This window comes from Salmo trutta, chromosome 22, assembly GCF_901001165.1.
Source record: "Salmo trutta chromosome 22, fSalTru1.1, whole genome shotgun sequence".
Classification (NCBI taxonomy): Eukaryota; Metazoa; Chordata; class Actinopteri; order Salmoniformes; family Salmonidae; genus Salmo; species Salmo trutta.
This window is the reverse complement of record NC_042978.1, coordinates 6,467,085-6,481,573: the sequence shown is the minus strand read 5'-3', so window position 1 is coordinate 6,481,573 and position 14,489 is coordinate 6,467,085. Positions and strand designations below refer to the sequence as shown.

Below are 14,489 nucleotides of genomic sequence, written 5' to 3'. Positions count from 1 at the left end.
CCTGGACATTTCTGGGGGGGAATGGCCCTAACCCTCGCCCTCCGATCCAGCAGGTCCCAGACGTGCTCAATGGGATTGTGATCCGGGCTCTTCGCTGGCCATGGCAGAACACTGACATTCCTGTCTTGCAGGAAATCACGCACAGAACGAGCAGTATGGCTGGTGGCATTGTCATGCTGGAGGGTCATGTCAGGATGAGCCTGCAGGAAGGGTACCACATGAGGGAGGGGGATGTCTTCCCTGTAACACACAGCGTTGAGATTGCCTGCAATGACAACAAGCTCAGTCCGATGATGCTGTGACACACCACCCCAGACCATGACAGACCCTCCACTTCCAAATCGACCCCGCTCCAGAGTACTGGCCTCGGTGTAACGCTCATTCCTTCAACGATAAACGCGAATCCGACCATCACCCCTGGTGAGACAAAACCGTGACTCGTCAGTGAAGAGCACTTTTTGCCAGTCCTGTCTAGTCCAGCGACAGTGGGTTTGTGCCCATAGGCGACGACGTTGCCGGTGATGTCTGGTGAGGACCTGCCTTACAACAGGCCTACAAGCCCTCAGTCCAGCCTCTCTCAGCCTATTGCGGACAGTCTGAGCACTGATGGAGGGATTGTGCGTTACATTTACATTTAAGTCATTTAGCAGACGCTCTTATCCAGAGCGACTTACCAGTTCCTGGTGTAACTCGGGCAGTTGTTGCCATCCTGTACCTGTCCCGCATGTGATGTTCGGATGTACCGATCCTGTGCAGGTGTTACACGTGGTCTGCCACTACGAGGACAATCAGCTGTCCGCCCTGTCTCTGTAGCGCTGTCTTAGGCCTCTCACAGTACGGACAATGCAATTTATTGCCCTGGCAACATCTGCAGTCATCATGCCTCCTTGCAGCATGCCTAAGGCACGTTCAAGCAGATGAGCAGGGACCCTGGGCATCTTTCTTTTGGTGTTTTTCAGTCAGTAGAAAAGCCTCTTCATTGTCCTAAGTTTTCATAACTGTGACCTTAATTGCCTACCATCTGTAAGCTGTTAGTGTCTTAACGACTGTTCCACAGGTGCATGTTCATTAATTGTTTATAGTTCATTGAACAAGCATGGGAAACAGTGTTTAAACCCTTTACAATGAAGATCTGTGAAGTTATTTGGATTTTTACAAATTATCTTTGAAAGACAGGGTCCTGAAAAAGGGACTTTTCTTTTTTTTTTGTTTACATCACTTGAAACCATGCCCCTGGCTTAACGATGTCACTCTGTGACCTGGAAGATGGCTTCATTGTCCATTTACCCAGAAAACAGATCAAAAGATATGTGTAAGCAATGAAGTAAAGAGACCAGGCCGCAGTCAAATATTCCTATTTATTCTGTTCAGTAGATTTTGCCAAAGGACAAGGGTAGTTTTCTTTGTGGTCACATTGCTATCAATGGTAATGGTAAAGACTAAGGAGGTTGATTTGTTTTATTCTTTTGTGCAAGTAAAAGATTTGCTCCATTTTAGCTTTCTTGAATGTTAGGTGGTTCTGAAATGTTCTTCTGGTAGGCACAGAGTTGGAACACACCTGAAAGATCAAGCAACAATGAAATGGATGAGTCACAACATTGAAAATATTCCAAGAGCCTGTGTTGTGAGGGACTTCTTTTAAAGTCTGAATTTGGACAGCCTAAAAAGCTAGTTTGCAACCCAGCTAACCCGTGGGACCTAGACACAATATCTACAGCACTGTCCATTGGTGGCAGAAGTTGGATCCATCCTAACCACAGAAGATACAATATGTACATTGAAGGATCGTGAGTGTTGCTAATCAATGGATTGTAACTGATCCTAACCCCACTACAACAGTAACACCAGATTGTACAGTACCAGTCAAGCGTTTGGACACCTACTCATTCAAGTTTTTTTTATAAAAAATAAAAATGTTTTTTTACATTGAAGAATAATAGAAGCCATCAAAACTATGAAATGATGCACATGGAATCATGTAGTAACCAAAAAAGTGTTAAGCAATTCTTCAAAGTAGCCACCCTTTGCCTTGTTGACAGCTTTACACACTTGGCATTCTCTCAACCAGCTTGTATATTGTAATGTAGCTGATGTACAAAACATCTTCAACACAAAGGGATAGTTTGAGTTTAAAGTCCAATGAACTCATGGATACCATTTTTCTGGCTGCATGCAGTTTGAAGGTAGTTTCTGGAGCCACTGTTAACTAGCATTGGCGCAATGACTGGAAGTCTATAGGAGCAGCTACCGGAAGCTACCTTCAACATCCTTCAAACTGCATGCGCTCTGGATAAGTAGAAAAAAGTGCTTACCCCCTAGAGTCTGTGTCTGTGGTTCTGAGAAATCCAATTTGCATAATAACAAAGATATCCCCATCAAAATCCAGCAGTTTAAGCTAGAGATGGTTTTTTTGTTGCATGGGCTGCGTCTCCATCCACTACATCCGCCGATGTCGCCCTCCACATCTGCGGTGAAATGGGGCAGAGCTAGAGCTGTGTTTGTCAGACCATGAGACATTCCGAAAATCGGTCTTCTCACAAACGTCTGAAATGGTTTGGCCCACAAACTATTATGACCCCTATATGGAAAGATGAGACTTTCACGAACACGGGATTCTTCTAAGTCAGTACATCTGATCTGCAACATCTGTCTGTAGCGTGAACCATTTGGGCCATTTGAGCTAAATGAACCATTTGGGCTACACACTAACGCGTACTTATCGGTTGTTTTGCTCTAGGAAGAGGTAGACCGGTACCAGATTTTTTTAAAAAATGAATGGAAGTATATATGAAGATAGTTTTGTGCCTAAAATAAAAGGTTAAATGCATGTACATTTAAAAAAAAAAGTTTCCTGATCTTTCTTATCTCTCAGATCTAGAACAAACTTCCTTTAAAATGTTTTTGGGGACTATCTGTTTATGCATGTACAAAGCTGTTATTCAATGCATTTCTCAGTAGTGTAAAGTTTACTTAAGTTGTTGTTTGGGGGTATTTGTACATTACTTTACCATTTATATTTTTGACAACTTTTACTCCCTGACACCCAAAAGTACTTGTTACATTTCGAATGCTTAGCAGGACATAAATGGTCCAATTCACGCACTTATCAAGAGAATGTCCCTGGTCATCCCTACTGCCTCTGATCTTGTGGACTCACTAAACACATGATTTGTTCGTAAATTTATGTCTGAGTGTTGGAGTGTGCCCCTGGCTATCCATAAAAAGTTAACAAGAAAATTGTGCAGTTTGGTTAATATAAAGAATGGGATGATTTATACTTGTTTTTTTTGCAATTACATTTACTTTTGATACTTAAGTATATTTAAAACAAATTACTTTTACTCAAGTATTTTACTGGGTGATTTTTACATTTACTTGAGTCATTTTCTGTTAAGGTCTCTTTACTTTTACAAAAGTATGACAATTGGGTACTTTTTCCACCACTGGTGTTTTCTATGGGCAAATAAAATAAAAAACAATTTGATAACTTAATTTGGGATAGGGGGCAGTATTTTCACGTTCGGATGAAAAGCGTGCCCAGAGTAAGCTGCCTGCTGCTCGGGCCCAGAGTCAAATATTTGCATATTATTAGTATATTTGGATAGAAAACACTCTGAAGTTTCTAAAACTGTTTGAATGATGTCTGTGAGTATAACAGAACTCATATGGGAGGCAAAAACCTGAGAAAAATCCAACCAGGAAGTGGGAAATCTGAGGTTTGTTGTTTTTCAAGTGATTGCCTATCCAAACTAGTGTCTGTGGGGTCATTTTGCACTTCCTAAGGCTTCCACTAGATGTCAACAGTCTTTAGAACCTTGTTTCATGCTTCTACTGTTACTGGGGAGAGAATAAGAGCTGACTAAACAAGTGGACTGCCTGAGACCAATGAGTTGTTTACTGCGCGGTTACGCAGGCACGCCGTTCCTTCTTTTTCCTCTGTAATGAATACGCTATTGTCCGGTTGGAATATTATCTAATATTTATGACATGTTTCTATGAACGGTAATGGACCTTTTTGACTTTTCATCACGGGTTTTGCGCTCGCGCATTTTTCCTTTGGATAGTGATCTGAACGCACGAACAAAAGGAGGTATTTTGACATAAATATGGAGTTTATCGAACAAAATGAACATTTCTTGTGGGCGTCCTGGGAGTGCATTCCGACAAAGATCAGCAAAGGTAAGTGAAGATTTATAATAATATTTCTGAGTTTTGTTGACTCCAGAACTTGGCGGGTAACTGTATAGCTTGCTTTGATGGCTGAGCTCTGTACTCAGAATATTGAACAATGTGCTTTCGCCGTAAAGCTGTTTTGAAATCTGACACAGCGGTTGCATTAAGGAGAAGTGTATCTATAATTCTTTTAACTGTTGTAAATTTTATCAACGTTTATGATGAGTATTTTTGTAAATTGATGTGCTCATTCACCGGAGGTTTTGGAGGCAATACATTTTCTGAACCTCACGCGCCAAAGTAAATGGGTTTTTTGGATATAACTATGAACTTTATCAAACAAAACATACATGTATTGTGTAACATTGAGTCCTGGGAGTGTCATCTGATGAAGATCGTCAAAGGTTAGTGATTAATTTTAGCTATATTTCTGGTTTTTGTGATGCCTCTCCTTGCTTGGAAAATGGCTGTGTGGTTTTTCTTGTCAAGGTGATGTCTTAACATAATCTAATGTTATGCTTTGGCCGTAAAGCCTTTTTTGAAATCGGACAATGTGGTTGGATTAACGAGAAGTTTATCTTTAACAATGTTTTCGATTAGTAATTTTGTAAATTGTAGCGCTGATACACCGGAAGTATTTGAGGAAAAATATTTTCTGAATGTCACGCGCCGATATAGAAACAGCATTTTACATATAAATATGAACTTTATCGAAAAAAAATACATGTATTGTGTAACATGATGTCCTAGGAGTGTCATCTGATGAAGATTGTCAAAGGTTAGTACTGCATTTAGCTGTGTTTTGGGTATTTGTGATGCATGCTCGTTGCTTTGAAAATGGCAGTGTGATTATTTTTGGCAGGGTACTCCCCTAACATAATCTAATGTTTTGCTTTTGCTGTAAAGCCTTTTTGAAATCGGACAACGTGGTTCGATTCAGGAGGTGTATCTATAAAATGGTGTAAAATAGTCATATGTTTGAGAAATTGAAGTTATAGCATTTATGAGGTATTTGTATTTCGCGCGACGCATTTCCACTGGCTGTTGACTAGGGTGGGACGCAAGTTTTTGGCGACGGGTCCCGCTGGTGGAACGGGGTTCCGCTAGCGGAACGTCTGTCCTCAACAGGGGTCCTATTAGTCAAAATCAAATAGCTAAATGATTCTTGGTATGACCAACTTAAAACAATCCCATGTTAGCCCCCCACCCCGCTTAGACTCTAGAGGGTTTTAATTGACAAAATCTCAAACTATCCCTTTAAAGACCAAAGGGTTTATTAGAGGAGTTTACCAGCAACGAAAGTTAAGATGATGGCCACCCAACCTAAGATGTAGGACCAGGAGAAGCGCCAATCAAGGAAGCGCTTGCCAAAAAAGTTGACAGTCACACCAGTGTAGATGGCCAGAGCTAACAGAGCAAGAAAACCTGAGGGATGAAAGAACATGTGACGGGGCAAAAGAGAAACATGTTGATGTGGCCAAGACAGAAGTTTTTTTTAAATAATGATGTTTGTTCAAGTCTATACAATTCTACAAAATGTAATTCCTGATTATTATATATATATATATATATATATTTTTTTTTTCCTGACTGGTCCACTATCCCATACTTTCTACTTCCATTGTCTAAACTGCTGTCTTCTCCTTGAAGGAACTGGACAGGTCAAGGCAAATCCCCTGTTGGCCTTCCATGCTATCTCCTTTCCTGTCTTTTCACATAAGGGCTGGTATCCATAAAGCATCTCAGAGTAGGTGCTAATCTAGGATCAGGTCCCCCATGTCCGTGTAATGTTATTCATTGTGATCTAAAATCCAAAACAGATCCTATATCAGCACTCCTACTCTGCAACGCTTTATGAATACGGCCCCTGGTGTTTACCTGACAGGAGCAGAGCGATGCCCCCCATCCGGACCCTCCTGCTCTTGGTGCCATTGGCGAAGGCACTCAGGCCCAGCACCACGCCAGCGAAGCAGCTCAGCACGGCCAGCAGCATGAAGGCCCTTGTCGCATCCCAGAAGGCTGTGCAGAGAGGACAATGTCATATACAGTGCATTCGGAAAGTATTCAGACCCCTTGACTTTCCACATTTTGTTACATTACAGCCTTATTCTAAAATAGATTCAATTAATGATTTTCCTCATCCATCTACACACAATACCCCATAATGACAAAGCGAAAACAGGTTTATATTTTTAAGCAAAAACTAAAATATATACCTTATTTACATAAGTATTCAGACCCTTTGCTATGAGACTTTAAATTGAGCTTCGGTGCATCCTGTTTCCATTGATCATCCTTGAGACGTTTCTAAGACCTGACCAAGTCCTTCTCCGCCAATTGCTCAGTTTGGCCGGGCGGCCAGCTTTCGGAAGAGTCTTGGTGGTTCCAAACTTCTTCCATGTAAGAATGATGGGGCCACTATGTTCTTGGGGACCTTCAAGGCTGTTGAAATGTTTTGGTGAGCAAGAACCCGATGGTCACTGACAGAGCTCAAGAGTTCCTCTGTGGAGATGGGAGAACCTTCCAGAAGGACAACCATCTCTGCAGCACTCCACCAATCAGGCCTTTATAGTAGATTGGCCAGACAGAAGCCACTCCTCAGTAAAAGGCACATGACAGCCCGCTTGGAGTTTGCCAAAAGGCACCTAAAGGACTCTCAGACCATGAGAAACAAGATTATCTGCTCTGATGAAACTGTCTGAAGGAAACCTGGCACCATCCCTACGGTGAAGCATGGTGGTGGCAGCAGCATGCTGTGGGGATGTTTTTCAGTGGCAGGGACTGGGAGACTAGTCAGGATCAAGGGAAATATAAACGGAGCAAAGTACAGAGAGAGCTCCTTGATGAAAACCTGCTCCAGAGCACTCAGGACCTCAGAATGGGGCGAAGGTTCACCTTCCAACAGGACAACGACCCCTAAGCACGCAGCCAAGACAATGCAGGAGTGGCTTTGGGACAAGTCTCAATGTCCTTGAGTGGCCCAGCCAGAGCCCGGACTTGAACCCAATCGAACATCTCTGGAGAAACCTGAAAATAGCTGTGCAGCGATGCTCCCCATCCAACCTGACAGAGCTTGACAGGACCTGCAGAGAAGAATGGGAGAAACTCCTCAAATACAGGTGTGCCAAGCTTGTAGCGTTATACCCAAGAAGACTCGAGGCTGTAATCGCTGCTAAAAGTGCTTCAACAAAGTACTGAGTAAAGGGTCTGATTACTGTAAATGTGATTTCACTTTTTTTTTATACATTCGCAAAATTGTAAAAACGATTTTTGCTTTGTCATTATGGGGTATTGTGTGTAGATTGAGGGGGGAAAACTATTTAATCCATTTTAGAATAAGGCTATAACGTAACAAAATGTGGAAAAAGCCAAGGGGTCTGAATACTTTAGTATATTAACACTGGTAAGAAATCTCCTTTGTAGCTCTCAAAAGTGTTTTATTTATAGGTTGGTATGTAGGCCAACATGTCTATTGTAGTTAAGTGTGATTCATAAAATCCAAATAGTTAACAGTTTTGTGTAACTATAATTTGACTCACCTTACAGTATCTCTATAGGCTATTCATAATCGTTATCGTTCAGGGTCAGTTTGTGGTTAGGCCAAAAACAGAGCCATATATTCTAAATATATGGCTCTTCATCACAAGAGTTGAGGTTAAAGGGGTAGTTCACCAAAAATACAAAATAACTTGTAGGTTCCTTACCTTGAAAGTAGTTTATGGGCCAAGAAAAATAATGTATATTTAAGCAATAAGGCCCGAGGAGGTGTGGTATATGGCCAATATACCACGGCGAAGGACTGTTCGGGACTCAGCCGTGGTATATTGGCAATATACCACAAATTCCCGAGGTGCCTTATTGCTATTATAAACTGGTTTCCAACATAATTAGAGCAGTAAAAATAAATGTTTTGTCATACCCGTGGTATACGGTTTCATATTCCATGGCTGTCAACCAATCAGCATTCAGGGCTCAAAACCACCCAGCTTATAAATAACCATAGCCACTATCTGCCTTAGCCACAATAGCATTGACAACAAAAAAGCACTGAGAATCAATGGACCCCAGGTAGCATGCTCTTATTTGCATGCCAAAATCCCCTCAAAGTAAGAAAAATTCAGAGTGGATCCTAAATTATTAGTTAAAGGTAGATTGTACTACTCACCCACAGTGATGGTGTGGGCATGGCACTTGTGATTGATGCAAAACCTCCAGAGGCCCTGGTTGGCCGAGGCGCCTGAGTAGCGGTACTGCATCCAGAAGTCGGTCGCCGTGGAGACTATGAGGAGCACGAGGGCGGCCAGACCACAGAGTGTGCCCCCTCCTGCTAAAGTGTACAGCATCAAGGAGAAGCCTGGGATAGCACAGTCCTCCTAAATGCACCGCAACTGTTTTGAGGTAAAAAAAGAAAAGAAAAGAGATTTGAAAGAGTTCATCACTATGTATCACTCTAACCATATACAAGCTTGAACAAAATTATCTCGAAGTGGAGGATAACATTTTGTTACTTTTAAAAAGTGTACCATGTGTTGAGTTTTTACCACCTGTTTGTAGAACAGATCAGAAGGAAAGGAACCATGCTTCAAACTTATGGCATACATTGGATAGAAGACTGGGTGAGGAAGTCACACAAAAAAATGCTGGGGGGGACACACTGGTGGACATGTGTTGGGGTAAACATTACAACGGTGGCAATGCAAACAGCCTTGAGCTCAATTTTATGAAATGCATCTTTACTTGGGTCTTATCTGACGTACTTTCATAGGCGAAAGCAGTTTAGTCTAATCTGTGATTAGGCTTGAAAGAAGAACTGAAGGAAGGATGCATTTTTGAAGTTCAAGCAGGGCCTTCATTTGGAAGTCAACACTAACACCTTTAGGCTTTAGAGCGGATACATCAAGTTTTAATGGCATGTGGTCGTGACACCTATAAGCACACCAACAACAACTGCACTTCTACTCACCATGCAAAGCGTCTTTGCAAAAAAGATTGCTCAAGTTGAAACTCCATTTCTAATCCATTAAAATATAATTGAAACATTTTTGAATGCATATTTCCATCTATCTGATCAAGAGCCACCAAGAACAAAAGCAAACACTTGCAAATTTTGCCAAACCAAACAAAGCACTTAACCAAAATGACTGCATGTCAATGAGAGCGCTGAACAGGCTGATTTCAAACCATTGTTTCCAACTAATTCCCCCAGCGCATCACAACTAATCTTCTAATGCTGAGCAATAGATCTGTCAGCATGTTGCTCTGTGACCAGCGTGATGGGGTACCAATACCCTTTTCAAACTACTGAGCCGAACCAAACCATCCACCATATGCTGCTGGAACCCTGCTGGAAGGGCAATGTGAAAAGATATGGTGTGAAGAAATATCCAAGCTGTTCGGGCAGCACGATGGTGAAAAAAGGGTACAATATTCCATAGTTGCCATTTCAATTCCCGCAGCAGCCTCAATTCATCCGAAGACCAAAAGCTAAATCAAATGTTAACTGGCCCATTTATAGTCTAAATTATATTTGTTCTTTTGATTTAAATAACTTAAATAACAGGAATGGGCCCCAAACCAAAGATATAAAGTGAGTTGTCTCCAAAGAGCAGTTCCCTCATTCTTCTAGCTATAATGTGTTTTTGTATATAGTCCATTTATATCCATGTAAAAAAATAGGAATGTTTGCAGATACCTGTTGGTTGCTGTCTCTGTGCTGGGTGGTTTGCTGTCTGCGTGAGTCTATCCTTTTTAAACCCTCTACCCATGGCCCTCATTGTCTGCCTGTACAATAGAGGGAATGATCGAGTGCAACGTGATGATGGTAATCCCTCTCTCTCTCGTTCACTCCCTCTCCATCCCTCTATCGCGCACCATTACCCCTTTGCCTCCACTCTCTCCCTCTAACCTGTACACTTGCTCACTCTCTCCATCCGACAGTCTCCATCTGTATTTCTTACACCTTCACTCATGGCCTCTTCCTCCTTACCTCTTCTGCCTTCCTCTTAGAAAGTAGCTGATTAGCCCTGGCAGGCAGCACTTGGCATCGTGGGACTCTTTTGTGGATAGAGGGCCACAACACCCCCTGGATTCGGCCATGCCAGGGCTGGGTTCACCATGTTCATTACCGCCATGGTGGGTAGTGGGTACCACCCAGGGTCAGCGTGTCATGCTGTACAGTACATGGTCACTCACTGGTCCAGGGTTCAGCCCTATAATAACACTTTAATCTGGTGTGTTAAAACAGGGCTGGATTGAACACCTACAAACTCTTCGGGGACCGGATTTGGCTAACCCTGCACTAGTCAGTGGTAACCCTCTGGTCACTGTTGCCTAGTGTAGGTCTTGGAGGGCACGACTGCCCCAACAGAATTTGAATTGGGTTTACGCCTGCCATGGTCCATGACCTGCAGTTCTATAGTAACGCTAGGATGCAGAGCAGTTCAGAGTATTGCAGATCTAAATGTAATGCATACAATGGACTAGATCATGTGGAGTAGAGAGTTGCGTACACCTTGTATTTCTATCTGCAGTGTTCTGAACATCAGGCCAAACTGAGTAAGGCAGGAAATGCGGTAACAGGAAATGCGGCTTTTAATAAAGGCAATGTCCAGTTGAGCCGAAATATGCAGCGTTAACTGTGAACGCGATCTCCGCGTATGCGGGAACATTGCCTTTAATGCCTTTAAGACCGCAGTGTCTGCGGTTGTATTGAATCCCGGCCTAATTATTGAACTGAGGAACACTTTTGTAGAGGGTACTATATTTCTACATGGAGCATGGCTAATAATATAGTATATTCTAAGAGTGAGATCAGAACATGCTGTCCATCCAGGGGCGCTGCACTGCTGCTTTTTTTGAATATATAGTTTATTTATTAAGCTTTTTAACAGCTTCTACCCCCAAGCCATAAAACTCTTGAACAGTTAATCAAATGGCTACCTGTACTATTTGCATTGTCCCCAACCCACCCCCCATTTTTACATTGCTGCTACTCTGTTTATTATCCTTACATAGTCACTTTACCTCCACCTACATATCACCTCGACTAACCGGTGCCCCCGCACATTGACTCTACCGGAACCTCCTGTGTTTAGCCTCGCTACTGTTATTTTATTGTTGCTCCATAATTGTTTGTTTTTTCTTCTTCTTAACTGTATTGTTGTTTAAGGGCTTGTAACTAAGCATTTCACTGTAAGGTCTACGCCCTGTTGTATTCGACGCATGTGACAAATGACATTTGATTTGATTTAGTGGACTCAATGCGCAACCTATTCTGGTCCCACATTGAAGCACAAAGGGCTCTGAGAGGAGGCTGTTAACACAGAGGCAGAAGGGGAATCCTATAAAGTCTTAATCCATTAAATAAAATGATTACAAAATCCAAATATGTTTATCTACATCAAATATTCCCATTCAACACCATCAAAAGCCTTTTTGGCATTGAGAGACAGATCAATACTTGGAGAAGTTGTCCTGCGTAGGCTACTGTAAATTGACTAGTCGTCTAAGGTTGTCGATACTAAATCTTTGTGGTATGAACCCAGACTGGTCCGGGTTAATGATAATACCCACTACCTTAGACAATCTACTAGAAAGTACTTTAGCCAGCACCTTTTCATCAGAGGGGAGGAGAGAAATTGGGTATAGTTGCCTGGAGCCAGAGGTTCTTTCCTGGTCTTGTGAATTTAAAGCAATAATGACTAAGTGCATTGAGGGAGGAAGTGTTGAAGACATGTAGGAGTCTTTGAACACTTCTAGTAAGATCTCCTGTAACTCAATGGGTTGTTCTAGCATTGCTTTGTCCTTTTCTGATAACTGAAGTAGTTTTAAGTTTGTCAAAAAGCGTTCCGGCTTTTGCTTGTCGAGCTTCCCTTGAGAGGAATATGAATTTGCGTAGAACGACCAAAATTCCTTATTGATTTCTGTTGTGTACTGAAGCACCTGTTTGATTTTAATTGCTGCTACGAGGTTCCTAGAACGATGCAGTTTCAATATATACTGAACAAAAATATAAATGCAACATTCAACAATTTCAAAGATTCAATTGAAATAAATTAATTAGGCTCTAATCTATGGATTTAACATAACTGGGAATACAGATATGCATCTGTTGGTCACAGATACTTTTGTATATACACTGCTCCAAAAAATAAAGGGAACACTTAAACCACATCCTAGATCTGAATGAAATAAATAATCTTATTAAATACTTTTTTCTTTACATAGTTGAATGTGCTGACAACAATATCACACAAAAATAATCAATGGAAATCCAATTTATCAACCCATGGAGGTCTGGATTTGGAGTCACACTCAAAATGAAAGTGGAAAACCACACTACAGGCTGATCCAACTTTGATGTAATGTCCTTAAAACAAGTCAAAATGAGGCTCAGTAGTGTGTGTGGCCTCCACGTGCCTGTATGACCTCCCTACAACGCCTGGGTATGCTCCTGATGAGGTGGCGGATGGTCTCCTGAGGGATCTCCTCCCAGACCTGGACTAAAGCATCCGCCAACTCCTGGACAGTCTGTGGTGCAACGTGGCGTTGGTGGATGGAGCGAGACATGATGTCCCAGATGTGCTCAATTGGATTCAGGTCTGGGGAACGGGCAGGCCAGTCCATAGCATCAATGCCTTCATCTTGCAGGAACTGCTGACACACTCCAGCCACATGAGGTCTAGCATTGTCTTGCATTAGGAGGAACCCAGGGCCAACCGCACCAGCATATGGTCTCACAAGGGGTCTGAGGATCTCATCTCGGTACCTAATGGCAGTCGCGCTACCTCTGGCGAGCACATGGAGGGCTGTGCGGCCACCCAAAGAAATGCCACCCCACACCATGACTGACCCATTGCCAAACCGGTTATGCTGGAGGATGTTGCAGGCAGCAGAACGTTCTCCACGGCGTCTCCAGACTCTGTCACGTCTGTCATGTGCTCAGTGTGAACCTGCTTTCATCTGTGAAGAGCACAGTGTGCCAGTGGCGAATTTGCCAATCTTGGTGTTCTCTGGCAAATGCCAAACGTCCTGCACGGTGTTGGGCTGTAAGCACAACCCCCACCTGTGGACGTCGGGCCCTCATACCACCCTCATGGAGTCTGTTTCTGACCGTTTGAGCAGACACATGCAAATTTGTGGTCTGCTGGAGGTCATTTTGCAGGGCTCTGGCAATGCTCCTCCTGCTCCTCCTTGCACAAAGGCGGAGGTAGTGGTCCTGCTGCTGGATTGTTGCCCTCCTACGGCCTCCTCCACATCTCCTGATGTACTGGCCTGTCTCCTGGTAGCGCCTCCATGCTCTGGACACTACGCTGACAGACACAGCAAACCTTCTTGCCACAGCTCACATTGATGTGCCCTCCTGGATGAGCTGCACTACCTGAGCCACTTGTGTGGGTTGTAGACTCCGTCTCATGCTACCGCTAGAGTGAAAGCACCGCCAGCATTCAAAAGTGACCAAAACATCAGCCAGGAAGCATAGGAACTGAGAAGTGGTCTGTGGTCTCCACCTGCAGAACCACTCCTTTATTGGGGGTGTCTTGCTTATTGCTTCACCATCTGGCAGTCCGACTGACGAATCTGGGTTTGGCGGATACCATGAGAACGCTACCTGCCCGAATGCATAGTGCCAACTGTAACATTTGGTGGAGGAAGAATAATGGTCTGGGGCTGTTTTTCATTGTTCGGCCTAGGCTCCTTAGTTCCAATGAAGGGAAATCTGAATGCTACAGCATACAATGACATTCTAGATGATTCTGTGCTTCCAACTTTGTGGTAACAGTTTTTGGGAAGGCCCTTTCCTGTCTCAGCATGACAATGTCCCCGTGCACAAAGCAAGGTACATACAGAAATGGTTTGTTGAGATCGGTGTGGAAGTACTTGACAGGCCTGCACAGAGCCCTGACCTCAACCCCATCGAACGCCTTTGGGATGAATTGGAATGCCGACTGTGAGCCAGGCCTAATCGTCCAACATCAGTGCCTGACCTCACTAATGCTCTAGTGGCTGAATGGAAGCAAGTCCCCGCAGCAATGTTCCAACATCTAGTAGAAAGCCTTCCCAGAAGAGTGGAGGCTGTTATAGAAGCAAAGGGGGGACCAACTCCATATCAATGCCCATAATTTGAGATGTTTGACAATCAGATGTCCACATACTTTTGGTCATGTAGTGTACGTTAAAAAAAAGTAGGGGCGTGGATCGGAAAACCAGTCAGTATTTGGTGTGACTACCATTTGCCTCATGCAGCGCGACACATCTCCTTAGCATAGTTTGTCAGAATGTTCATTGTGGCCTGTGGAATGTTGTCCCAATCCTCT

At 43.1% G+C, this 14,489-nt stretch overlaps 1 protein-coding gene across 1 annotated transcript; it reads right to left on the bottom strand.

Annotated features, from left to right (window-relative positions):
• Positions 1 to 1,339: 1,339 nt before the first annotated feature.
• LOC115157970 (lens fiber membrane intrinsic protein-like) lies at positions 1,340 to 9,896 on the bottom strand. Its single transcript, XM_029706356.1, has 5 exons — positions 9,866 to 9,896; positions 8,339 to 8,561; positions 6,052 to 6,192; positions 5,464 to 5,598; positions 1,340 to 1,558 (listed from the first exon to the last, which is right to left on the bottom strand). The coding sequence occupies exons 2-5, from the start codon at positions 8,514 to 8,516 to the stop codon at positions 1,494 to 1,496; spliced, it is 519 nt and encodes a 172-aa protein (XP_029562216.1). The 5' UTR covers positions 8,517 to 8,561; positions 9,866 to 9,896; the 3' UTR covers positions 1,340 to 1,493.
• Between the last annotated feature and the right edge of the window lie 4,593 nt (positions 9,897 to 14,489).